Below are 27,977 nucleotides of genomic sequence, written 5' to 3' on the forward strand. Positions count from 1 at the left end.
ACGATCGCTTGGGATAAAATCAGGAACAGGAGGAACGAGTGTTTTGCATTAAACGGTTACGATGAATGAAAATCGGAGGAGCTTCGGAGAGTTTAGCGGGAAAGTGGCAAAATCTTCGAGCTGCGAATTCGAGATGGGAAGAGACGGTTGTTTCGTACGAATTCGAGAGAGAAAGATTAATTCAACGCGGGGAAGATTGAAACGAAGAAAAATGATTCTTTGGTATGGGATGAATTTTTGGTATAGAACGGTTATTACGATTAACGAGTCGCAGAAGCTTCGCAGAGATTAACGACCAAGTGGGAAAGTTTGTAATTTAAGGAAACTGAATGTAAAGTTCGACTTTAGTGGAAAAATCTCTACTTTCAAATATTGTTGTACGTGCTCGTAAATTCTTGCATAAACTGACAAACGTATCCTCCAGATAAATGCAGATCTTACACATTGTTTCCTGTACTTATCTCCGTTTTGGAAAAATTCCAATCGTGGGTAGAACGAATCTAACACCATGAATATCACTTTCAACGCATATTGCGAATATAACGTTACATACAACTCTATGTAAATTTAACATTACGCTAACATTACGAGGATAATCTATGTAGTATGATTTAGTACATAACAGAGGAGGAACTTGTGAAGAGAATAACTCCAACACTATGTTACGATTACTATACATACAACACTATAAATACAATTTTTACAATAAAATACAAACAGTGGAAGGAATTCTAAATAAGTATAAAATCTTCTACCAGTCTTTTCCATAAGAGCAACCAAACTGACGTTAAGAAGCTACTTAGCCGATAACGCAAATAACTTTTTCTTTCTCTTAGGCTTCAAAGTTGAATGGAAAATTCTAATTCTGAGGTATTAAAGATACGACGGAGAATTGAGCATAAATTAAGGATACGAGGAATAAAGCAAAAGCCCTTGGACGATAGAGGGATCAAAGTTAACGTTTAACGCGTCATCTGTCAATCCACGGGCCTTCAATATCGTCGAGGTAGAAAAAAGAAAGAATGTCCGAGTTACCCGACTCTTAACCCTGTGCTCGTGCATGTCTGCGATACTCTTTGACTGGTGGTTTTAGTTGTGAGCGTAAATTATTGGAAAACCATTAGTTCTGAATGAAAAGACTTGCACGAGCCGTCGTGCCCGTGTCTTGCCTTAGCCGATAATGCTGAATCCGACGAGTATATAATATATTTATTTTCGACGAGATCACTGCCTGTTTCGTCACGATGAAATTCTTAACACAATCGTGTCTTTCCATTAACCGCTTTGTCATTAGGGGCTTGAATCTCTTCTTGTGAAATAAACCTTGAGGAATTTCATGAAAGCGATCGCTGGAAAACGATGAATTGGGGACCTGGAATTTCCAAGAAGCGAACACACGTAAGAAATTGTGAGGATTCGAGAGCCAGCACGTTTCAAGAGGAAGAAAGGGAGAATTGCTTACGGATGATACCAATTTTCCCAGAGACGTATGATCTTCCATTACAATGGTGAACCCTTGCTGCAAAATTGGTCGCGTTTCTACGATGATTTGGTGGCAAGCCTTTCGCCAAATCAAATGCCTGCAAGATAAACTATTGAAATTACCGTTCTATGATTTTACCATAAATAAACTGTACATTTTGGAAAATCGTGGATTTAACGCTGCATAAATAATCGTGTTCGTATACGAATTTCGTAAACTACTAAAGAAACTCTGAGCTGAAACATAAAAAATTAACAAGGCAGCAAATGTTAAGGATATTCTAATCTACGCAGCGATGTTTTAATATTCTAATTTAAAATGCAAAAAAAAAAAAACAAGCGTGACGCCATTTGCGTCTCTTGTAATGTTAAACATTCTCGAGCATGGTATATATAATTTCATAAGCAATGTGCGATACCGGTGCTCATAAGATATTCAGTGTATCGTGAAACTGACCATTCGTCACCGTAACACGGAGACGATGCGCTCGTTACATTTATGAGAACAATTAAGGGCAGGCAGGAACGTGAAGCAATTAGTGCGACGCGTATGCAGATGCAACGCAACGATCAAAACATCGTAGCAGTGGCGAGACACGCACCGACGCGAGAGGAAACGCCGTATCGACGACGAGAATGCATCATATGTGTCGGTGGTAAGAAAACGCGACGAGAAGCGGTGCACGTGATACGACGCTTAGCCGACACGTTTATAGAACGGTTGAATATTTATAAAGCGTGGCAATGACTCCAACCGAATGTTAAAAGTATCCACGTAAGTGCATCTCTGCCGTAAATACGCCAGGGGGTGCTCTTACTGCTTACAAACTGAACTGTCGTTGTACAGAGTCATTGGTTTTCAAGAATTTGTATTTTCGACGTGATCTTGCGCAGAATACTTGGAAAAACATAGTATTTGAGTATATGACGTATGTATTATAGGTTTGAAAGCGTGTTCGATAAAATTGAGAAATACAGTGGCTGCAAAGGGTGCTTTTACACCGTTGTATTATTATAATATACCTTGTTATATTATATGTATACCTTATACCTCATTTAGTATTACTAGCATATAACTACAAAAATTTAATACTATGAAAGTGATACAAGGAAAGGAGGTGATAAAAAAAGTGCTTAAATAAGGTTACGTGCGATACTTTCTGTAGTCACAATGGAACATTTAATCTTAAATATAATATTGGTAAGAATAATAATTCACCTAAAGTACAATTTTATAAATGGAAAGATATAAGATTAAATAAGATAAATTGTTCTGACACTTGAGTCTCTATCCGTCATAAAGTTTATATCCTCTTCAATTTAAAAAATCAGTCTTCGTTCGTCACTTACATTCGTTTCAAGTTCTCAATTATGGAATATTCCATCTACGAGGCTGCTTGACTTATAGAGATGCCCATAAAATAACGTTTAGATTAATATAAAAGTGTGTATACGTGAGATTTTCCATCGAGTATACCATCTGATGGTATTTCTAGGATTTTTTACGGTGATTAAAGGGCAAAGAGAACAGGTATCCATTCATGAGGCACAGTGAGAGAAATGAAATAACCTTGACTGCTCTACGAAGCTGTCATCATCGATACACAGCTCCGTCCAAGATTCATTCACACGCGATACGAGCTCTGCGACGATTCGATCGAATTAACCTATTGCCTTATCAATTTTTCCCTAACCATATACGTCAACGTTAGCTATTTACTTCTTCGATCTAATTCATTTCACATTTACATATATGTTACATGCAACTAGTTAACTTATTTATAATCTTTTAATTTTGAAATAAAGTTAAAATCAAAATTGAATTTTCCAATACCAGTAAAATATCCTTCGAACAATGTGATTGGTTCTTCTCAAACAATACATCTCGTGATTGGTCCTTGTTAAACTGAAATATTACTTTAATACCTACATATGTACAAGTAGAATCTGCTGTCGTGTAATTGGTCCTTTTTAAACAATATATCGTGTGATTGGTCCATCCATATATCGTCTAAGACGAAACATTGAAATATTGTATTTACGTAATTCGTATTCGATAATCCACTCGATAATCTTGTAATATTGAATTAAAGTCACAATTAAAATTGAATCTATTATATTTAATTTCATTCCACATAACGAATAACATAATGAATACGATATTATATTTCTTTGATTTTCTAATTAAAAAAATTGAATCTGAATAAACATTTCTCTTATCTACTAAATATCACAATAATTGATCTACTTTGAATATTTTAAACATATATTTTTGCATGTTATATGCATTCTGTAGATTTTTGAAGCCTTAAATATCTCAAAAATGTTTTACTGATTCCATACCACAAGGCAAGCGATTAGTCGAGATTTTATCGACACCCAAATATTTTGACAGCACTGACGAAGATATAATCACAACGACAATCACAATGATTTCCTCTATCAAGTTACTTTCCTCGCGATTACATAATTTGTAACGTCAATATTATGAAATGATACTTTCGGTGACTTACCATTTTTTATTGGAATATGGGAACCGTATCCGAAGCCCGGAGACACTTACAGCTACGGTTGACTATGGACGCACAGAAACACGTTACATCGACTTTGACACACTTCTCGCGAATCTCGAAAGAGCAATCGAATTATCGGTTTCGAAAGCGACAGAAATTCGAATGATGTATTCCACGATTACAGAACAGCGAGCACTCGCGAAAAAATAGAGTTCGATTTCACGACTTGTTCAAGTGAATGACATTAGAGCACATCAAAACAGTCAGTCACCGGCTAACATTTAAGAGCACGATCTGTGTACATCCGACCAGTCCAAATACCCGAAACAGACTGGCTGCTTCCTTTTTGAATCGTAATCTACTTTCGAAAAGAGCCGTTAGGTGGCAGCAGAATACAAAAACCCGCCATATTGAACCGTCAATAAAAGCGCTTTCGTTCGAACGCTATTTGCATCAAAACAAAGCAATTAATATTTATTTAAAAAGTTGATTTAATCTTGAAATATTACTGGAAACTTTATAAACATCGCAGAAGGAATTTTAATAAGATTTTCATTGTTATTTCATGAAAAATTGTTGCTTCATTGATTAATATTTATTTAAAAAATGGCTCTTATCTTATAATGTTATCCAACAACCCATAAATATTTTAATCAACAAAATAACAATCTTTTAAAAATGATAAGGAAAATTTAATACAAAATAATTGATATTTGTAACAATTCGAATCTCTAAAATTATGCGATACCAATATTATATTCTAGGACTAAAATATCATTCTATGAATAACTATGAATAGAATGAACAATTTATACTAGGACAGAAATTTATTGCAAGCTACATAACGTATTATATATATGACTCTTTTAATATTATGGACGGTCGGAACTCTCAGATTGGTCCCCCTAAAAAGCAACCGGCCGACCAAGTCAATTGTTCTTAAATAATATAAATTGAAGACTAAAAGAACGTAGCCAATAGTGACCAAGCACGAACAAGCAACCGCCACTTACGCATAACATGATAAACGAGAGAAAAAAGAACAGTGTGAATCACCAGTACCAGTCGTTAAATAATTTCTTACGCTTCTATGAGACTATTCTTGTCGAAGTAGTGAGACTTAAGCCCTGATATTCTCAACATTTTTTATTCAATAATCATATTTTGTTTTCCAATTTAAAGAAAAACACGCAAAAAAGAAATGCATATCCCATAATTCAAAATAATAACAATCAGAATTTTACAATTTAAATTCAATGGTAAAAATCCAACAAACGTTTCGGTTCAAACTTCAATAACGATTTGATACTAAATAATTAACTGTAATTATAACTATAACATTTTTTTAATAAGGAATTGAATTTCCATAGTAATAGAAACGGTTAAATTGAAAATAAAAAATTTCACTACCTGTAAGTTGGAATTGCAGACAGATGCATGATAAATTCTGCGTTAGGTGTTTTGACGAGAAATTTCATGCACGGAGTGACTTGCACTTGCTACTCAATACTGACTGATTAGTAGCTAATTGGCACCCAATACAACCGTGTCAGATGCATCCAATTACTTCACGATTTCGTGTTTGTAGACAAACTAAAAAATTCATAAATATCCTATGAACACATGTTATTTTATACCGCGAAATGAGATTAGTTTGAAAAATGTGTCTCTCGCGATAACTTTACTATCTATAACTCTTACAAAAAAATGAAATTAGCTAGAATATGAAAAACGAGAATTGAATAATTTTATAAGATTTTTGAGAAAATAAATTTAGTTTGCTCAAGTTATCTGGCAATTGATACGTTAACATGTTACATACATATATCAGTCATTAAAGCATGAACTATGTTGTTCAAGAGTGGAAAACGAGACAGAACTCAAGTTTCCAACAAGTTAATTATTGTTTCGCAAAAATTATATAATCAAATTTACATATTTTAAATTGAAAATTGTAATCGGAATGACGTTGAAATATAAACATTAATATTTATAGTAAACGAATAAATAACTATGAAACGTACATTCGTACGTAGAGACGAGCATTCAATTCCAACCAAGTCATTAAATATTTAATCGAGTTTGCGTGTTGCTACGATGTAAAGATCAACTTATCAGCATATTTGTAACATGCACAAATTGTAAAATAAAAATTTTTTATTTATGCCCTTGAATTGTTTCAATAAACCTAGGAACGTTACCAACCATGCAGGCAAATATTCTATGCAATAGTTCATGCCGCTAGAGCTCGTGGTTGACGACCAAATAAGCAGCAGTGCAGTATTAATCTGACATTAAACGTAATTCCTCTCTCTTACAGCAGAGAAGAGGTATTTTCCTTCAAATTTCCGTACAATAATCATTAAGTTGACGTGATCAATTGGTTCGAAAAAATGCCACGCGGTAAGCACGGACAAATTATTATTTATTTTACACTCGACACACAGTTATCATCATTTCTTCCCCACCACATTTCTTGGCGAGAAAAACGCAATTTCGTATGTTATGACCTCGACGAACGAATTTGGATCTAAAAAGACGGTTTTCTTTTAGGTAAATATGTCAGTTACAAAGGCCGGAGTCGTCACTTCACTAACCCCGAGGAACTGGAGGAGCAACGACGCCAGGAGGAAAAAAAGCTCCAGTGGAGAGTCAGTATTTTTAAGTTAACCAACAGCACGACGGCTTAGATATTATTATTAAGTACGTAAGGTCGAATTATCCTTTGACGGTTGAGCGTGATTGTGCGCACCATTACTGAGATTTTTCATGGAGCACGATACTCCGTGTTGGTGCAACCGTTTGAGAGAACCGGGCACAAACCTTCAGAAAATTCTTAAGACTCAAAAGCGATGGATAGATCCTTAGATCCTGATTTGTTTCATCTGTTCTTTCCACTTGCATTTGTTCTTTCGAAAAATGTTACATAAATTTTACTTAGGGGGCTGGTAAATAAAAATTCATTAATGTAAACGAAACCCTTCATATTTAAAAGTTATAATGATATTGTTTTTTTTAGAAAAACAAAGGGAAGGATAGTTCAAGTGATGAGGAAGACGAACCCAAAGCACACGGTGATTCAGTAAAAAATAATAGTTCCTCGGGAACAGATTCCAACAGCGAATCAGAATCAGAATCGGAAACTGAGGTAAGTTAATCGATAGAGATTTATAATAATCAATAAATGATAATTTTCCTTTCTTCTTTTAATTTGCAGGGAAAGACAAAGGGTGTAGAAAATTTAATTCAAGTTGAAAATCCAAATAGGGTACAAAAGAAAGCAAAAAAATTATCTCAATTAAATCAATCTTTAGACACAGCGAAACCAGATTTATCTCGTAGAGAACGGTAAAAATCAATGAAATATACAGAAATTTGTAACATGTAAAGATTGGAGAAATCACTTTTCTCTTCTTTTTTAGGGAACAACTAGAAAGACAGAGAGCATATGCAAACTACCAGAAATTACATGCGGCAGGTAAAACGGAAGAAGCACGCGCGGATCTAGCACGATTAGCTATAGTTAAACAACAACGGGAGGAAGCGGCTAAAAAACGAGAAGCTGAAAAGAAACAAAAAGAACTCGCTCTTCAGAGGAAAACGGAACTTAGGCAAAAAGCTCTTGGCAAAAAATCCTAGAACGTTTTAACTTGAGTCAATTAAAAGATATTTGATGTCACAGCTACTATTACATTAACAATGATGAACAGTTAAAAAATCTACTTTCATATTGATACTAATTGAATGAATCAATTCGCGCATTTACAGAATGCGTTTGATGGAAATATCCTTGTTTAATTATACATAAATATAATTATTACAACAACTAAACTATACCTGTATTATTATTCAATATCTCCCACCTGACATGTAATTTTATTTTACTAAGTTGACAATTCAACAAAATAATAAAATATTATGTTTACTTGCAATCTGTAAAGAAAGATGTTCCTAATATTTAGATTTTAAATTATGTATAATTATTATTTAAATTACTTTGGTAAATATAACTTCACTCTACGAAATTATTGACTCAGCAAAAAATCAATGATATACATATTGCATTTGTCTGTAATTTACAAGAGAAGCAAAAATATACAGTCGAATGTTTCTATCATTTAAATTATTTAAATAAAAGAAGAAGCTTGTGAATAAATGTAAATCACCAAAATTTTCTAGTAATTGTATAGTAATAATATCCGATTTATTAACGTACAAAGTTCACCGATTTGATTACGTACAATTTAACTGCAGTCGGTGGGACGGAGGAAATGGGATAGGATAGAAAGAAGACACAGTAAAGTTTCTACAACTGAGCTGATACGATGTGGACGGATGTAGTTTACGTCACACTGTTGTTGTTTTGTGTATTCGTCGGGTTTTATTATCGAAAAATAGAAGATCCAGAGGTGAAGAAATGGACCGGCACGTTTATTGGCATCCTATTAACAGGAGTTGTCTCAGGAAGTTATATACTTTTCCCTTTGATTTTTTCTCTGATTAACGCTATTATTATAACCAACATCTCACCAAAGTATGATATATTAATTCGTTAATTATATTTATTTGTCAATTTAAGCAAGGAGCGTTTTAGCTTATAAATTGTATGTCATAATGTGTCAAAATTATTAACTCAATTTTAACTGAAATATTTTTAAATTTATTTTTAATGTCATCGTATCTACTTACCTTGCACGATATAATTTTCTTATATTTCGATCTTATCTAAAATTATAAATGTACAGATCAAATTAACTGTCTGTCATTTTTAGATATATATATCTCAATATTGCACTGTTCTTAAAAGACATAATTAGCACTTGTTAAGTATCAAATTACCACCAATTGTAACTTGATTGCCGAATGGAAATATTAATATAATGAAAATCCTCGTTCTTTGAACTAGTCTTTATCATCTTATTTTATGTAAGATGCAAAAATTTATTATTTCTTTCTACTTAATATTGTGTAACATAAAACATAGAAATTATTCTAATAGTAAACGCTCCTTATTCCTTTTTGTATTCATATTCCATTCTTTTATAAAACTAGTTAATATCATTTCTAAATTTGTTGTTATTTGCAGGAAATCTCATATTGTCAGCTTTATTTTTTCATTTTTCTTTCTACTTGTTATATCTCGATTAGGGGATTATATTGGTTTACCAGTACCATCAACTCATACAAATCTCATACTGATGATATTAACACTAAAATTATCTGGACTAGCGTTTGAACTAAATGCAGCTATTAATCCTCCAGCTGATGATCCAGAAGGAGTAGATAATGAAGCAATAAAGAATGTTGGATTTTTAGATGTTTTTCATTATGGTTTTGGCTATATGGGACTTTTGACTGGTAATTCTATGATACTTTAAGTAACTATGATTAATCTAATTTTGATATTATGTTAAATGTAATATTTCTCTCTACAGGACCATACTATCGATATAGAACATATTGGGATCATCTATATAGGCCATTTTCTAAAGTAGTAGATCCATGGCCTGTCACGCTATACAAACTGAAACAAACTGCATTCTTTGTTGTGCTATTCTTCATAATGAGTTACTGCTATCCCGTCAGAGTAATATCAGTTTCCATTTTACCAACAAATATAGGCAGAACTATAAATGATTAAGTTTCACTTTGTATTTCAGTATATTTTAACAGAAGAATATGCAGAAAGATCTTTCCTCTATAGACACTTTTATATGTATCCTACATTCGTTCTTTTTCGAATAAGAATGTACATTGGAATGGGTTTAGCAGAATGTGGGTGTCAAATGGCTGGACTAGGAGCATATCCTACTAGATGTAAGCCTATACAAGGACTAGGTCCCAAAGATTATAAAACAACAGAAACATTGTAAGAGCATCCTTTTGCCCGTAATAGTATTCATTATTTGAAACAAAAATATAGTAACTAAACGTTACAGAGCTAAAACACCTGAGAAACTGGAGAACGAGGAATTGGATTTTGAAACTGTATATAATATGAATGTTTGGAAATTAGAAAAATGCAATTCGACAAGAACAGCTATGAAAACATGGAACAATTGTGTTCAATATTGGTTTGGTGTTTATATCTATAAACGACTGCCAATGAAAAATATGCGAGCTCTTTTAACCCTATTACTTTCTGCTGTTTGGCATGGTTGGTCAGCTGGCTATGCTGTTTGCTTCTGTCAGATTCCTCTATTTCTGTTATCAGAGGACATATTCTACAAATTTTATCAGCAAGCCGCTGAAAACAGTATCGTAAGTTCTATTTTCGATATCTACTCATAACTATTAATTGAAATTTTAATTTATGTAACTTTCTTTTTTTAGGCCAGAAAATTGTGGTATTTGCTAGGATGGTATGAGAAAACAACTTGCATGGCGTATTTGGGAATATCATTCTTAGTATTAGATTTCAAAGAAACTCTAGCTTACTACAAACTTGTATATTTCTCTGGTCATATCATAGCACTTACGTTATACATTGCAGCTCTTTACTGCAAATTGTATATTTTCAAGAAGCCTACAGGAGATAAGGATAAAGATAAATAGTCTGTAAATCTATTGCATTATATATAAATTTTCGTGTCTTTCATGCTCGAGTTGATATAGAAATATCTAAATGACACGTGTATTATAATACGCTTCACATAACTATACGCATCAAGTCATTTAAAGATCACTAGCATAGTGTAATATTAAAATATCTTTTAGAATATTACATCGTTTCCCTTTAATGTAAACGATAGAAAAATTTATTGATAATCATAATTAAGAATGATCATGTATGATTACAATTGAAATGCTTGTCAAAAAAATGTAATATATTTTTTGTTACTATTGTTAAATTATTCGACTTGTAGGATAACGAAGATTTTAGATTTACACTATTTAGAAAAAACAACGAAAAATTATCTTTGGATAATTAGGTTTTAAATTTTCCATTGATACAAGTGAGGAATAAAAAGTTCTATTTCTTCGACAAGAATTCTTTATTGATCAAACCCTTCACATCTCTACAAAAATTTATATTCTTCCCCTTAAAAAATCTTTTATTTACTGCAACATTGCCTTACCTCTAAAATACTTACTACTCTATCGACGTTCGGTGACACCTGAAAAAAAAAACACAGGAAAAACGAAAGGATCCCACTGCCCACCCTCGAAACTTTCCCAATTATTTGTAATGTGGCGGCAAGTGTTTCAAGCGATGATCATATAAAAATTGGAATCGTTATAGGTTATATCGAAAACGATATTAACGATAGATACGTTTTCAATTTCATTAACTATTTAAAAAAAAGTGAAAGTCAAAATTGAAACATCTGTTTTTAAAATTGGGCGTAGATTAGTATCTTGGAAGAAACTAATTTGAAAATTGTATAAAATGAACCATTGAAGGGAAATGAAATACATCTTGATACGTCGACGTTAAGAAATTTGTGAAAAGGATATTCGTACTTAGAAAATCGACATTTAAACTCGTTCAACTTACGAATCAGACCTACACAGCTGGAAATAAGATAGTACATAGTTGATTTCGAACGGACCATTGCTGGAGAAATGATTTGTTTCAAGAAACACGCAAAGCAATTGGTAGACATAATAGTTGAAATGTCGAGTTGCTGCTTGCGAGGTCTGGTGATGCTCACGTGCTACCTGCAAACCGGACGATGGTCGAGACCAGCAACCGCGTGTGGCTTTTCGTCGTGCTCTGCATATTTCTCTGCACTCTCGATACCGTACCCTCTGCGATTTCTGCACGCCGACCCCCCACAGAGAGAGAAACAGCTTTCGCTCACACACTTTCTCTCTTTTTCTCGCCCTGATCGACTAGCGCGAACCTGCTTTCACCAGACCACCAACCGCTCGCTACTGCAAACTGCTTACAGCCCTGCTACTCGGCTTACTGCTTACTCTCAGCTACCCCATCATCAGCTACACTCGCCACGCCACTCCTTTCCACCGCCTGTGGCACCATAAAATTACAACTTAGTTATAAGGAATAAACGTGTTACATCCGTGTGTGAGGAATTTTATCTTTTTTTTTTCTTTTGTTGAAAGATGTTTGACGATCGATTAATTATAATATTAAAGATAAGACCAATGGTTAAATGCTAAATTATCTTAAATTCTAGAATTTGACCTATTTAAGATTAATGACAGCATTGTTTTATACAAAATTCGAGGAAGTTAATAACATTCAGAAGTGAACGGCAGTATGTAAGTAATAAGTAAATATGAAAGACTGTACCACTGTTAATTTCTTAAGCTTATGATCTTAATTAGGACATTTTGTTTTTAGTCTCATTATACTCGATACAAGAAAATCCATAATTACGATATCGAAATTTTTTCGTAGACGAATATAAATGATATAAAATTTTCGAGTAACTTATTTTTCTGACAACATTACCTACATCTACATATGTAGTTTTTAAACACTGTCTAAAACTATGTGAATAGTTCCGTCTTCTGCATTTTATTACACTTTATTATAAATGGCAATCTTACATAAATAAACCTGTATATTGTTACAGAAACGCAGAACTTATGTCTATAATCTATATAGATTACGACTTTTAATTTTTCTTATTTGTTTCTTTACTATTTCTGACTAATCGAGTCGTAATCATAATTTGTCGATCGAGTTGTAATCACAAACAATGAAAAATTATTCCAAGTTATTACGATTTAGGAAATTAGCTTAAACTTTGTACAGAAATTGGACTCAAGTCGACCACATACAGTTTACATTACCTGCTAATTACCATATTAACACCCTCATGTATTTCCAGGAATATTTAATCCACCTTGCTTGGTTCAAATAATTTTTAATATTGGAAAACGATTTCACAATTTTATCAAAACAGTTGGTTTCTTCTTATTACTTATATGTACTATATAGAGATTAAAATATTCATAATGACTCAAGAAACGAAAGAAAAATAATAAACTGTAATCATTTATAACTCACTTATATCGAGATGTACTGAGAATTGTGTACACTACATTTTAACATAAGATGAAAACATTTTGTGATCGAACTAATAACAATTTCTTTTACTTAATTATTTATAGAGTGTAAACTTGAATATTATCCGCTCCATTGTCAAGATGTGAAATTCCTGCCATTGTTCCAGAGCAGAATAAAAGATCATTCATGTAAGTGCTACAGCACGTTATTTCGAAGCTCTTAATAGGATAATAATGAATGTTAATTTACTGATCAAAACAAGCTGTTTCGCTACAACAATGTCCATACACGCGAAACCAGAAAAACACATTTACTTTCTTCTGATCAGAAATAAGCATTGATTGAGACAATATATCACTTAACAGAGTAAGAATAATTATGAAAACTTGCAAATGAAAATCCTCGCGAGTCTATTAAACTCACAATCTAAATACATTACATTAAAATTAGTATTGGGTTCATTTTTCTTTTCTTTTCTTTTGGTAACCCAAGTGGTGCGTCGTCATAATTAATATGTAAGTGACAGAAGAAATGTGAACGTGCGACAGTGTTGCTCTAGATATAGAGGGTAATAGAATACCTTTTTGTTCTCAAGAAACGATTATTCTGCATTCGCAGCACGTGCATCAGTTCACAGTTGTACTCGTATATGGTTCAATTACTTCAGTCCCTGCATGGAAAAAAAATCATGTTGTATGAATATATATTATCGATGATACACTTAGCATTATGACTGAATTTTGTAGAGCAAATGTATAGTGATAAGGGTAAATTAAGTTTCATCTATTATCATAAAACTTACCTTGATTTGGAGCGACTGTCTTTTTGCCTATCTGGAGACTTGCTGCGAGAACGGGATTTTCCACGTGAGCTCTTACTGTCAGAACGCGAACGGCTGCGGCTTCGACTATATGAACGCCTGCGATCTCTATCTCGGCTCCTTGATCTACTGCGTGATCTAGAACGCGAGCGTCTTCGATCCCTGCTTCTACTACGTGATCTATAAACAAACATGCTATTGATACAAAGCTACATAGTATTGCATGTGAAGTATTTTACCTAACCTTTATGTCGCTCAATTAATTTCTTCAATTATTTTTGAAGTTTCAATTTTATATAAAAGAGATACAAATTGTTCGTATCTTTTGCATTGGCTGTACTTTACTTTAGGGAACAAAATTATTGACATTTTCATATGTAATTATATTATTATATACTACATATTATCACTAGTATATACAATGGGGTGCAAAAACATTCAAGCACTTATAGACATTTTTCATGAATACTTTGATAATTTGTACAAAGTATATGTTTGTAATAAATACATACAATTTCAAAATGTTTTATACGATATATACAATATGAATATAGCAACTTTTTATTGTAAACGTCCAAATACTTTTGCACACCACAGTATCATTATTGGTGATCTTCACAATGAAAAAAGAAATTTTAACAATATGTAGATTAAATTCAAATCACACAGTGAGTATACATATAAGTGTTGGACTATGGTATAAATATCCCAACATAAAGGTATACAGATTTTCTATATAATGAAAATGTTTTGATAACAATTACCTTCCTCGTCGTCGGCTACCACGACTTCGATGTGGTGAAGTTGGTCGTCCATATCGAGCCATTTGAACTCTAAGTTCCCTACCATCCAACAGTCTTCCATCCATAGCATCTAATGCATCTTCCGCATCACGCTTATCATAGAATCTAAAACAATGACCCACAAGAATAAAAATGTTATTTTAGACATATATAATATATATATGTTATTAGACAATACATATTGTTTGGCCATAATATTTGTTGCTATATATAAGCTTCGTTATCTGAATACTACAATGACGTCACACGGATAAATCGTAATCAACAGAATGCGCACAAAAATCGATAAACACTAAGAAAAATAGATCTTTATATACCTAACGAAAGCAAATCCGCGACTTTCTCGAGTAAAACGGTCCCTGGGTATGTAAATGTCGCCGACCTCGCCACATCTTTCGAACACGCGTCTCAGATCTTCCGGCGTCGTTCTGTACGTGAGATTGTCCACTTTTAAGGACACCATCCCATCAATTCGAGGTGGTGGCCTACCGTAACTCATGTTTTTCAATTCTTGGAGGACTTCGAATTGAATAAAAACAATACTACAATCGACGAAATCAGTTTTAGATCAAGTACCACAGGTGCACACACGTTCAACACAAGATGGCGAGTAGCGGAAGAATGAATTCTACGCGCAATATGGTCGGAAATGACGTAAATAAAATATCGTACTACGCGCGTCAAATTTTTTTGTACGAAATGCACATATTTTTCTTTCATTCGTAAAATAAATTGATTTTATTAATGTACTGATAAAACAAGGATCTTTTGGCAAAAAGATTATGATTTCTTTATTGAAATGAGTTGCAGCAAAAATTTAAAAAAAGCAAACAACAAACAATTGTTTTTGGTGGAAGTGAAAATTATCTATAAGAACTATTCTTTTTATTAAATATGTTCCAATATTTCATATAAATTAAGTACTCCAATAATTTTCTTTTATTCCTGCATATAATTTATGAAAATGTAAAATGTATTTTCATATTCTTTTTAATACTATATAGGAGTGAAATGACTTACGTTGCTCACTTCCGGCCAATTTCAAATTTAAACGGACAGCAATTTTTATCGAAAAATAAATGAAAACGTTTGAATTTGCTCTTGTTTTATCGAAAGCAAAAGAAAGTACACAAAGGTTTTAATGGAACAACGTTGCTCTACATAAGAAAATATCATGGGAACTAACGTAGAATGACATAGATAACTTCGGTGAAGGAAATATCGACTCGTCTTTTATGTTTCATTTCTAAACAGGTTTTTATATAAAAAAATTAAATTCCACGTACAATATCAGACACACGCGGTCAATGGTGGTGAACATTGATCGCAACAAATCGTTAACGCATTATTTTTTATTTAAGTTTCAATGAAGCTGCATCTGTGGTATCACAACAATGCCCTTGCAATAAGATGCCCCACAAAATAATCTGTCAACATCGCTTAAAAATCCACCGATACAATTACAGCTTCGATCTCCATTTTGCACGTTTACGAAAACGAATCATACCAACCGTAAGAAAGTGCAAACGCAATTGTTGTACATTTTGGTCCTTTACCCGCCGATCTCCTGTGTCTGTTGTATCGACATGTTTGCATGTTACGAGACGATCTTTCGTTTGATTAAGGAAATGTAGGCAGAAAACAAAACGTTAATTTTTAACGTATTTTAAAAAAGATCGAGTGAAAAGAGAATTTAAAAAAAAACGAACCGAAGGGCAAACATGTTAACAACAAACACAGTACTCACAATACTTCTTTGACTTAGCTAGGCGGTAGGCGCAAAAATAAGAGACGTCGAGTGATCGCAATTCTCGCTCTTATTCTTTTTTTACTTTTCTATCTTCCTTTTTCTCTGAAGATTCGTGAACCATTGGCAGAGCCACGAGTATGTATGCGAAGCGTGGTCTCGAAATAAATGGAAGTAATACGTGCAGGAGTAATGTCGTCGAAAGAATTTCTAACAAACCACATAGCGATATTCGATTCAATAAATAGCTTAGAAATGTTTAACAGGTATCTTATTATTACAAAATACAAACGAGGAAAAAAGAGAGAAAGAAAAAAAGGAGATTCGCAGAAGAGATTCTGATTGCAAGAGAAATGGAAATGAGATGATTTTGAAATCAGACAGCGACATTACATAGAGAGCGTATAATGAAAGAGATGAGGATTGAAAAATTAGACCCGTAAGTTAATCGAAGATTATTATGTTATCACCTGTCATGTGTAATAGATGTGCTTCGCGATAATTATAAATTAAAAAAGGGTCCAACGATTCCATACGTGGGATACACGACTTGTTACAATTAAGATTATTAAAAAATATATATATATATATATAACATATATGTATATGTATATTATATAAAACACAGGCGAAGTAATGTCAGTAAAATCGATCTGTACGGGGCGAAACTTTCAAATATCTTGAATGACGGAGGGAAAAAATGTATATCTGACAATTGTTGAAATACTTGAGACCGAACTTGGACGACGCGACGTCTCTTCGTGCATTCCGTGGGCGTGGGACGTCGCCCCGTTCAAGCCACCGCTTACACTAATTACTATTCAACAATTCAAAATACTTATAATGATACACACAACCATGAATAATCTCAACAGCTGCTGGCCTTAGCCCGAACTAACTTATTATCGTAGATAACCGCGAATACAAAAGTAATTCATTTTCTCTTTTCATATTTCTTTTTATCGTCATTTATCTATTGCTACGTCGCATATGTAATAAACGTATAATACGATATTACATATCGAGTTTTCCTTTTCTCTTTTTGTTGTAAGTTAGTTTCTGGCCGATCAAAGCTCCGTAACGCTCCTACGAAAAAAAAAAAAAAACAGACGCTGGTTCATCAGATCTTGCTTTACAATCTTCCGTCGTTAATTAATTATCTCTCTCCCTCCATTTCTTTGTCATTTCTCTCGTTCGTAATTGTTTCTTTCTCCGCTCAGTTCGCATTGTGGTTGTATACAAAATATTGTAATCAGGGCATTCACAATCATCAATCGCATGCCTTTTCCTTCTCCCCTTTTCCTTCGCCTTCTTAATTTCGTTTCTTCGCTTGTAGCGTACAGATGTCATGCGCTTTCAACTCTAAGTCGAAATTCGAAAAAGGAAAGAAGAAAAAGAGAACGCATCCGCTGCCTTTACAATAGTTCTCTCTCGGCTTCACGTACGATTTAATCCATCATTCTCTGTCTCACGTTTTAATTTATATCCGTTTATTAATATTATTACGCTCGATATAAAAATAATACTCAGTCGATTAGTACAGATTTAATACTCGATGTAAGAACTGGGGAAGGGGTCTTAGCGCTTCCAGTTTCTTACAGTGTGTATTTTTATTCCTCTTTTTTTTTTTTTTTTTTTTTTTTTTTTTAAACCTTTTTCACAATGTTTTACGATTTACGCCTCTATTATCGCTTCTTCTCTTTACCGTTTATATACTTATCGTGTGTACGTAAGTTTCTCTTATGCATTAATGTAAATTGTGTATGTTTAATGCGCGCCTCTACGCGTGTAACGTGTGTGTGTGTAATACGTGTATTTATGTGTGACTTAGGACTTCGACCAAGGAAATCTCGGCGAAATCAAAAGATTCACGGTCGCGCAGACGGACGGAACAGTGCTGCGAGTTAATAATTAATTATTTTTCAACGCAAGCCGCAGAGAGGTATCGACGATTCACCCCTTATTTATTTTACATTTTCCATCTTTCCGCGAAAACCCCTTCTCTCTCTCTATCTTTCTCTCTCTCTCTCTCTCTCACACTCTCTCTTTCTCTCTCTCTCTCTCTCTCTCCATTTGTCATGTACAATTATGCATTTCTTTGTCTCATATCATTTTTGTTTCTTATCCTCGAGACTTTCGTATACATTTGTTCATCGTGGACACGAGATGCTCCGTAGCCGCGATTTTTTTTTTTTCTAAAAAAACGGCCTCCTATGATTATCGAAGATTAACAACGAAGATGTGCACGTGGTGACGAAGCACCTCGGAGTGATCTCGCCTACTTTCGATCCATCGCTTTGATCTCACTCCAGCTCACCTTTTCGGTAATTAATTATATACATATATCGTATATAATCAGACAGTCATTGACTATTTTTCTCTTCCTTTCTTCCTTTTTTCGTTTCTTTTTTTTCTTTTTTCTCGTACCCGTTAATAAGCGACTCGAATTTGAAGAAATATTATTAATAGTTCGTAGAGGCACACGTGTTTCGCGAGGGTGAGGAGAGAAGCGGATGGATCGAGAGTAGAAATCATTACAATAAGTGGCGTTTTCGACGCGTTAGTAACGTGCACGTGAGCATCTGTATTCAACGAAATCTCCAGGTGAAGGCACCTAAAGCATTGACCGTCCGCATCTCGTACCGCATAAAACCGAGTGTGTCTCGCAGAAAAGGTGGGAATAACCACACGCGCAGTGCCTGATCATTTCTAGCTAACGCGTGTAATTGTTCTGTCTCTCATTTTACAAAAGATAAAAGAAAGAATGCAAAGGAAAGAAAAGAGAAAGAAAGAAAGGAAGGAAGAAGAAAAAAGAGAGAGCGAAACTCGTATAAAGTACAATGTAGAAACAATAAATTAAGCCAGTCGTTGCCAAAAAAAAAAAAAAAAAAAAAAAGAAAATGTCTTACGTTAACGTCGGTGCAAAAAACGGTGAATACAATAAATTATAGTTTAAATAATTATTCAGGGGAGGGTCACTTATGTAAAAATAGACGTACAAAACAAGGACGAAGGAAAAGGACGGGGAAAAATAGGAGTAGAAGGACACGGGAAGGACTCAAGAGGGAAAATTACTAAATAATTTAATAATTAAGTAAGACAAATCTCGCCATCGGGGATTCCTTTAAGTAGTGTTGGTTAAAACTCTTAACAGCTAAAGTCAAACGCGTAGAATACTGATACATAAAAAAAAATCTATAAGAAGCCTCAGCTATTTTTTTATTTCGTTCATTATGGTTAAAAAAAAAAAAAAAAAAAAAAGAAAAAACGAGCCGTGACGAGTGGCGGTCTTGCAACTAAATCTTATTTAAAAAGGATCGTAATGTCCTTAAAGTTTATTGAAATTGATATATCAATAATATTAATATATTTATATATATATATTTATATATATATATATATATATAATAGCAATACTCGATTTCTCGATTCTAATAATTATAAAAAATATCCTCTAGTTCCAGAATTAGTAGAGAGCTCAAATCTAATTCTACTTACGCATCTACAATGGTAATAATAATAATAATAATAATAATAATAATAATAATAATAATAATAATAATAATAATAATAGTAATTAAAAAAAATATAAGGATAATAATAGTTATGCTTTTTTTGTTATTTAACAAGCTACGTCGAGCCAAATATTTATAACTGAGAGAAAAAAATGCCTAACAAAATAACTGTCCATTGCTTTCACTTCTTTCTATCAATGTTATTTCATAAATAAGTTCATTCTCTTCACGTATGGTACACTTAAAAAAATGGTATTCTAAAATGTTCTATGAACAGAATTTAAAAAAAACTGGCGATCTATAGCTTGACCAAGAGAAGTCAAGGCCCTACGTACTTTAGTAGCTGATTACTTTCGTCCCTTAGTAAGATGTTTAAGCCTAAATGTGTATCACGTATCTTTTAAATAAGTAGTATATACCGCTTAAAAATAGAAAAGTTTTTTACCTATACGAAACTCACAGTTCATACAACTGATGTCTGTAAAAAAGACACTGAAATTTTGAAAGATATTTACAAATTCGTTTTACAATAAAAGTAAATAAAATATGTAGAATGTACACTTGTTAAGACTTATTTAAAAGATATGTTACCTCTCAACCTGCTTATAAAACAGGAAGTGTATCGAATACGTACTAAATGGAAGGATCATTTCGACGTACGAGAGAAAAGTTTAGCAATCTGTTATTTGGATCGCAACTATTGTGAAACCTCATCATAATTTATGCCTCTTCCTCCAATACTCGTGTTATCAATGTAAAGATACCACATCTTCAATGCCATTCATATTTAAAAAATATGTATAAAAGAATATTATATATATTAAAAATATAAAGAATATAAATTAGCTTTTGTTATACATTAAACCGTAATCGTTCGGAGATTTGATTGAAAATTCTAAAAAATATAAAATAAAATACGAATGTATTATTTATTTTCATAATCTTAGTATAAGTTAAAAGCTTAAAGACTTAAAAGTTTAAAAAAGGAAAGCAATAGCACTGATTCGTGGTATCATTCATACTCGTATAATAGCATAGAACATTGTATCTATGCATGTAGTACTTGTGTGAGTGTATGTGTAATATGCGTGTATCATTTGTGTTTGTGTGTATATATATATTTATACGAGTGTATCCATAAGGCTCCTTTGATAACGACTAAAGCTAAGTTGCTCCACTAATCACTGTAAGTGAATTTAAAAGCTCTGTAAAGCAGTGTATGCCAAGAGGTATCACTGATAAGAAGAGCTGTAAGAAGAGGGAGAAAAATAAAGGAGAAATATGTAAATGCTGTATATGAGGTTGTAAAAGAGAAAGATAAAACGTTAATTTTTATCATATGCCCTTAACTATACTCTATGTTACATAGACTAAATCTATTTTTGGCAAAGTTGTTTAGGTATACAATGTTAGATATAACGATACATGAGTAGATGCACTGGCCATCGTATTAAGTGGTATTTAGGGTTGCTTAATACCTGTTTATTAATGTGTGATCTGTACATTCTGGAAAATATAGATCAGTGATAACCCTTAGAAAAGCAAACAATTTTGTTTATCTACATCAAAATATCCATTGTTTTCTTGGCTTTTTTACAATATGAAAATAAAATTAAACAGAGTTAAGGAAGAAATTTAAAGGGAAACTGTGGAATATGTGAAACATACCTACAGCAATTGTGGAGCAATAAAATTTGTTATTTTTAACGTCTGGCATATAAATGAATGTTATCTAAGTATTAGTTCCTGAAATTTATGTATGCCGTCGAGAGAGCACGCAAACGAGTATTGTATGACGACAATCTATTCTACGTACCATCGCGTTTTTATTGCTTTCGGAGTCTTAGCTTATATGGTGGTGTGCTGCCTTGTCTATTAAGTACAAATCATCGACGACTGCATGAACAGTCGACAAACTTTTTCAATACGTAGAGAAGAAGGGAGGGGGAAAAATACGTAAATGGTAGAAAGAGTATTTAAATGTGTTTACACCGGCAGTCTCGTGCTCATGTAAAAAAGTATCTACATCGTCTAAATTAAGATCGTATCTGTAATTAAATTATCTGCATTTACTGCAATAAGAGCTAAAAAGGGGAAGAGAAAAGAGATGAATCGTTGAAAGGCCACTAGAATATAATCTTTAAAAATGATACTGGCAAAACTGTAATGTGGCAAAGCTCAAGTTACAAAATATGTATCGAATATTTGTTTCTTTAGTAAATATTTGCCACATTGCAACCGTTTTTCTGTTCCATTGATTTCCTTCCATTTCTTCAGTTTGGATTAATAAGATTTCACTAGTTATTAAATCCAATTAAAAATAGATTTTGTTTACTAGTTAAGTTTAGTTGAGGGACGTTCGTTTTTTAGCTTGAATATTACGCAAAACAACGAGACAATTATGATTGTAACATCACTGACAGCTAAAAGCCCGTGGAACAAAACGGTTAAATTTTGTTCACTAATCTTTTAGTGACAAATCTTCATTTTTTGCTTCTTCTTCTTTATTTCTAAGCCTTCCCGAACAGTAATCTAGCACCGTTCTAAAAACTTTCACTGGTGACTGAATTTCTTACGTCACTAAGAAAACAGACAACGACCACCATTCCTTTTTAACGCGTAAAATACGTGCGACACCGAAAGAACAATTTGCGCGTGTATGTACAACGATCGCCCGTCGCTCTCTATAGCTGCAAGCGTAGAAAATTTTGTATAAAAATATTCTTCGTATTCGTATATATCGTGTATATATATGTACATATTTTGAATAACCACGTAATTAATACTGCGTATTTAATATCATCGTTCCTTCGTGCGCTCTGCACCACGGGCTTGGTAGCTCAAGGGATAAATACACATCCCAATATTCTACCACTTCAAATTTCTCGAGACCGTGGGAAAGAGGAAAAGAGGAAAAGAGAGAAAAGGAGAGTCCAAAAAAGAGAATCATGGACGAGAATCAGTGACAGAAAGGAGAAGGAGAACAATCTCGTCTTTTACACCCTGTGTATCACCGGACAGACTATTCTGTCTAGAGATTCTTTGTTATATATATATGTGTGTGTGTGTTTATATATATATATACACGCACGTATGTATATATATATATATATATATATATATATATATATATGTATATATATATATATATGTATGTACGTATGTATATATATGTATGTATATATATATATACCTATAGCGAAGTCGTTTTGAAACTGGTCGAAGTGTTTTCAGTGTGCTTCTTCGGATAACGACGTCGCAACCAAATTCAATGGTACGTCCGAGACATTCTCTTCATCTCCTGCTTCAGTTTCTTCTGCCTCCGTGGATAAATGACATTGTTCTCGCCCTTCTGCCTTTACATGCTATTATGATATATAGATATTAAAAAGTTTAAACCTATTAGTCTATAAATTAACGATCATCGAATTGTTTTATGATACTTACATGCATCATATAACTAGGTAAGGGAAGAGAATAATTAAGTTGAGCGGTAGGGGCTGGTGGATGGGCACCAGGTATACGTGGTGGCGTTAATGCAGCCATCATCAAATGGGGTTGAATTTGTCGCCGAAGAGCTGCCAACATATCCGCACTTTCTGCATCCATTTGCTCTGATTGTGGTGCCAAAATTGAGTCACCTTTTTCTGAATAAAAAAAGAAGAAAATATATATATAAAAAAAAAGGAACAAAATATTGGCAAAACCTATTAAATTATCAAGTGTATCTAATGCCTACTTCTATGCCTTGTCGGTTTCTCGCCTTTGGGTCTGCGTCTACGTGTATGTATCGTGTCCCTTCTCATGGTAACTGGACGATTTACTCCATGCAGTTTGTAATAGAGTCCACAAGCGTTACAAACCATTTCCCCCTTCATATTCCTTCTCCAAATGGTTGTGGTCATGGTACCGCAATTTGTACAGGACATATCTACCTTTTTCGCCATATTACCACTGTGTTGATCGAATTGTTGTTTTTGGTCCTCCACCTAAAAAAAAAAAAAAAAAGAAAACATTTCGTTCTACCATAATATATTTCGTCATCATTCCGGTCCTACCTTTCCCTTCATTTTATTTGACCACGCTGTAAAGTCTTGTGCTTGCTCTTCATTAGATTCGTGTTGATAATTAACGACATCTGGACTCATTGGAGCTTTACTAGGATAACTTTGTTTTCTACGACACTTGGTCTCCTTCCGACCGATACTGGCAGGGCTTGACGGATTACTGTCCACGGATGTACCCTACAGATTAACAGATATTTTAGAAAACCATTGCATATTTATTATTGTTACATTTAAAACCATTCCGTAATTATTGCAACATTAGTTCATAATCGTGATAAATCGTAACGCAGAGAAAATTCATAATTCGAAATTTCCTGAATATACCTTTTTAACCTCCCGAAGGCTAAAAGTAATTTCTTGCAGGTACCCGTTATCAAGGTAAAAAGGCAATAGAACGGAAAATAGTACAAAGAATATTACAATCCAGTTTCTTATTATAGAATAAATTGAAGAATTTCTCATGCGGAACAAAACGCGTTTAAAAATCTATAGAAACCCAACTTATCTGAACATCTGTTAACAGTGAGTTGACATGGTGGACTTAGCGCTTATGGCCTATCACAAAGGGCTTCTCAGTTATCTATTATCTACAAGGCCTACCACGTTTCTTACCTGCGAGCAGATGGGACCTGAATAATCCTAAAGGGATCCCCCTTGACACCCAAGGGTCACCTGACCTGTCCTCTTTTCTATACCTGCAGTTCTTTTCTGATATTTGCATTGAACAAACTGCAAGGACTTCACATGGAAGAACCTTTATTTGCACGAAGATCAGGATCAAGAAAGTATGAACATAAAAGAAAATAAAGATTTTCCATGTTTTCATAAATCTTAGTATTTTCTTAAGGTATAATTCCGGAAAAACAATTATCTTTTACTGCTACTATAATAACATCGTATATTTTATTAATATCTGATCGCGATTTATAGTTCGTAAATACATATATTTGGAAAATCCTAAAGGTAAATTGAGAAAAATTCCTAATGACATTTTAAAATAACCCCGATTCAAATACAGTAACAAAGATTTATATTATTGAATTAAAATATCATATCTTAAAGTGTACAAACCTTGTTTTCTATACACGAAACATTAGTACGATTGCCGAGTACAGAACAGTCGGGTACAGTACGTTCGATCGTTGTCCCCTGGGTGTCTCTGTAAAACCTAATTTGCGGAGATATTCTGTCCGAATCAACAGCAGTAATACCGATTTGTCTGTTGTTGATCAAGGAACGCAGTAAATTAGTCGCTTCACCAGTAAATCCATTATTTAGTTTGTCACCATTCGTCCTAGTAATCTCTAAACTCCTGTTGCTATATGAGAAGTAAAAACAAAGAATACATTCTTCCAATTCCAAAAAAGTCTAATAATGTAATAATGTAATAATAAGAATTCAGGTGCAATATGAAATCTGTAATTAATTAAGTTTTATCTTTAAAGAAACTCTTATCTCTAGAGGAACAGCCTGTTACAAACAGTAGTTACATTGATAATCCTAAGGTAAATATGTATTAAGCACACAAGATTATATTTGGATAGTCTTAACAAAAGATAATATAATCTGTCAATAAAAATCTATATTTGAACTTTGAGATTGTATACATATAGTTTTATTAAATAAACAAGAACATATAAACAGAAACTACATTTATACACTACAATTTAGCTTTATGGTCTTATCAATATTGTATGATATAAACTACCCTGCTACCAAATTTTAAATTCTGTACTCACTTTGCTAATGCTTGCCACAACTTTGTTGTTTCTTGATCAATATTTGTATCTGAACAATTACTTTCTGGTGTATCCATTCTATTTACTGGACTGCGATTAGGGGTACTCGTTTTTGATTCTTCGTAATTTGTTTCTACTTTCATTCTTTTGTTAATGGTCATATCATAACCATTTTCTTCCCCCTCAGTATCCTGTTCATCTCGATCTTCTATTTCTAATCTGTCTGGATCAGAACTATTTGAACACGTATCATCTTCTGGTTCACACTTAATGTTATCATGCTCAGGCATGTCATTGGTGCACAACTCCAAATGATGTGTTTGAGTCTGAGGTATAACGTTTTGATTAATGCTGGCCGGAGAGTTAGGCTCCTCATTGAACAATGTTTTGTTCAATTGGAGAAATGACTGTAGAGGACTTAAGCCTGCTACTTTGGCAGTGGAGAAAGATTTCTTCTGAAAAAAAGCAAATAACTATTTACACTACAGGTTTATTTGACTAAAACATATGAAATACTTGAAACCACATATAAAAGAGAGCAGAAAAATAAAAATTTAATTTTAAATTATCACATTCATTTCATTCAATCCAGCACTATTATTAAAATTCTAGTAAGCAAATATTTTATTGATTTCTGCATAAATTCTCATCTATCAGAACAAATTAGAAATACTATTTTAACATTTGCACTTTGTACTTAATTATACTTAATTACAATACATTTATAAGAAAATAATTAGTTACGCACATATATTTTTCTGTTCTGCAATTATTATCAAATTGATAAGGTTAAAGTAGACTGCATTAAAGGAAACCTTGAAGTGTCTTACATAATTACTGATATATCAGGGCAGAGAAGCAAATAAACAGCAGGTTGTATGTGTTAAATGTGTGTTTACAATATATGGAATATACATGTGCTAAAGCACATCCTTATCTACAATCACATATTGCACATTTCCAGTTGCATCATTACTTAGAATGGAATGACTGCTCACTGATGCTACTGTGTTAAATTAAGTCTTACTCTTTTAACCAGAAAATAATATGATTCATATCATCTAATGACCCATGTCCCTATGTTCCAATATTCCTCTATCCATGGCATTTAAAAAAAATATTTGTTGACTACCTGATCATCGTGTGATGATAACTGCTTGGCATAATCCAGGTACTGTTTGAGTATGACATCAGATTTGTGTGACACTTCACGGAAGTTGTGCAGTACATCCAACTTGTACACGCACCGGTGACAAATGATTGGTGGCAAAGAATCTCCATCTTTTACCTGAATAAAATGCAATTACATCATTGCTTTTCTGATCAACCAATACATACTCAATACCTGTGATAATAATCTTATTAGAATAACTCTAATTCATTTCTATAATATTTCCTATAGTAATAGTTACACATTGAAGCCAGTATGGAATGCAATGCCAATAATTACTACATCTTAAATCAAATTCCCTTAATCTTAATCATATAAACACAACTTTCAATATAAAAACAATGGAAGTAATTTTGTTTGATACAAATACGTAAAATATAGAATCGAAAATACAGAATCGCAGAATCCTAATGTCCTAATTTCAGGCAAAAATTTAAGATAAATATCAAAGAGGAATATAAATATAAAAACGGGCGATTTTTTTTCTAAGTAGGTTGAACGGAAGCAGAGCTTTTCTCCAGAAGAAGAGAGTGTTCATATATACGAGTGCGAATTACGAATAACAAAGATAAAGGAGAAATATAGGATAGAGTGAAATGTGACAGCGACTCGTGGAATCCGCGTGTGAAACCTGATAACAGGCCGTCTAAATAAGGAGCTGCTCCCCTCTCCGTGAGGTCCGCAGAAGCGAGGAGCACAGAGCTTATCACTGCCATTTTAAATCCCCCGTGAGTCGGCTTATCTCGCGGACACATCTCTTGCCAAACTTTCTCCCGTGGCACGCGCACACACACACGCACCCTTGAGATAGTAAGGTGAATAGAGATAGAAGACGACGGTGGAGAGAGAGCAGGCGTGATCGAGACGAGGTAAGAGCGATAGGAGCGCGCGTAGGAGAGAGGGAGACACGATGACGAGTGCGAGAACCACAGATGGTCGCGTCTGATTTATCTTCGTCTCGGCACGAGGACCCGGTGAAAACTCTTGACGAAACTCACCGTAATCGAGAGGCACGTCAATATCTTATCGGCGAAGTTCCGCTGGGCGCCTTCCTCTTCGAATATGGACAATTTGACACCGTCCGACGATAAACAAAGGCGACACAGCTCGTAGAACTTGGGCGGTACATCGAACATAATT

General features: G+C 33.6%; 5 protein-coding genes across 7 annotated transcripts in view; 2 read left to right on the top strand and 3 right to left on the bottom strand.

The window, feature by feature from the left end:
• LOC126923278 (ADP-ribosylation factor-like protein 4C) overlaps positions 1 to 4,337 on the bottom strand; it is a 54,045-nt gene extending 49,708 nt beyond the window's left edge. The window contains exon 1 of the mRNA XM_050736596.1: positions 3,996 to 4,337. The gene's annotated coding sequence lies outside the window, so the exon portion shown is untranslated. The remainder of the gene's footprint in view (positions 1 to 3,995) is intronic.
• Positions 4,338 to 6,199: 1,862 nt separating this feature from the next.
• Positions 6,200 to 7,826, top strand: LOC126923280 (28 kDa heat- and acid-stable phosphoprotein). The gene is made up of 5 exons (XM_050736598.1): positions 6,200 to 6,398; positions 6,549 to 6,646; positions 7,015 to 7,143; positions 7,213 to 7,343; positions 7,418 to 7,826. The coding sequence occupies exons 1-5, from the start codon at positions 6,389 to 6,391 to the stop codon at positions 7,632 to 7,634; spliced, it is 585 nt and encodes a 194-aa protein (XP_050592555.1). The 5' UTR covers positions 6,200 to 6,388; the 3' UTR covers positions 7,635 to 7,826.
• Positions 7,827 to 8,031: 205 nt separating this feature from the next.
• On the top strand, positions 8,032 to 10,986 carry LOC126923275 (lysophospholipid acyltransferase 7). The gene is made up of 7 exons (XM_050736590.1): positions 8,032 to 8,152; positions 8,250 to 8,529; positions 9,082 to 9,353; positions 9,431 to 9,582; positions 9,656 to 9,864; positions 9,935 to 10,256; positions 10,329 to 10,986. The coding sequence occupies exons 2-7, from the start codon at positions 8,321 to 8,323 to the stop codon at positions 10,548 to 10,550; spliced, it is 1,386 nt and encodes a 461-aa protein (XP_050592547.1). The 5' UTR covers positions 8,032 to 8,152; positions 8,250 to 8,320; the 3' UTR covers positions 10,551 to 10,986.
• LOC126923281 (serine/arginine-rich splicing factor 2) lies at positions 10,967 to 15,231 on the bottom strand. Of its 2 annotated transcripts, XR_007713098.1 has the most exons (5): positions 14,916 to 15,231; positions 14,560 to 14,703; positions 13,778 to 13,975; positions 13,556 to 13,645; positions 10,967 to 11,967 (listed from the first exon to the last, which is right to left on the bottom strand). XR_007713098.1 is itself a non-coding variant. In XM_050736599.1 (4 exons), the coding sequence occupies exons 1-4, from the start codon at positions 15,095 to 15,097 to the stop codon at positions 13,639 to 13,641; spliced, it is 531 nt and encodes a 176-aa protein (XP_050592556.1). In that variant the 5' UTR covers positions 15,098 to 15,231; the 3' UTR covers positions 12,472 to 13,638. The 2 variants fall into 2 exon arrangements, 1 of the variants encoding a protein (XP_050592556.1); XM_050736599.1 differs by lacking the exon at positions 10,967 to 11,967 and having other exon boundaries at positions 12,472 to 13,645.
• Positions 15,232 to 15,935: 704 nt separating this feature from the next.
• Positions 15,936 to 27,977, bottom strand: LOC126923271 (transcription factor stalky-like). 2 transcript variants are annotated; one of them, XM_050736581.1, is made up of 8 exons: positions 27,836 to 27,977; positions 26,799 to 26,954; positions 25,667 to 26,118; positions 24,999 to 25,245; positions 23,919 to 24,104; positions 23,600 to 23,849; positions 23,308 to 23,507; positions 15,936 to 23,225 (listed from the first exon to the last, which is right to left on the bottom strand). In XM_050736581.1, the coding sequence occupies exons 1-8, from the start codon at positions 27,971 to 27,973 to the stop codon at positions 23,091 to 23,093; spliced, it is 1,764 nt and encodes a 587-aa protein (XP_050592538.1). In that variant the 5' UTR covers positions 27,974 to 27,977; the 3' UTR covers positions 15,936 to 23,090. The 2 variants fall into 2 exon arrangements, with proteins under 2 accessions (XP_050592538.1, XP_050592537.1); XM_050736580.1 differs by having other exon boundaries at positions 25,667 to 26,121.

The sequence above is a fragment of the Bombus affinis genome, chromosome 13 (assembly GCF_024516045.1).
Source record: "Bombus affinis isolate iyBomAffi1 chromosome 13, iyBomAffi1.2, whole genome shotgun sequence".
Classification (NCBI taxonomy): Eukaryota; Metazoa; Arthropoda; class Insecta; order Hymenoptera; family Apidae; genus Bombus; species Bombus affinis.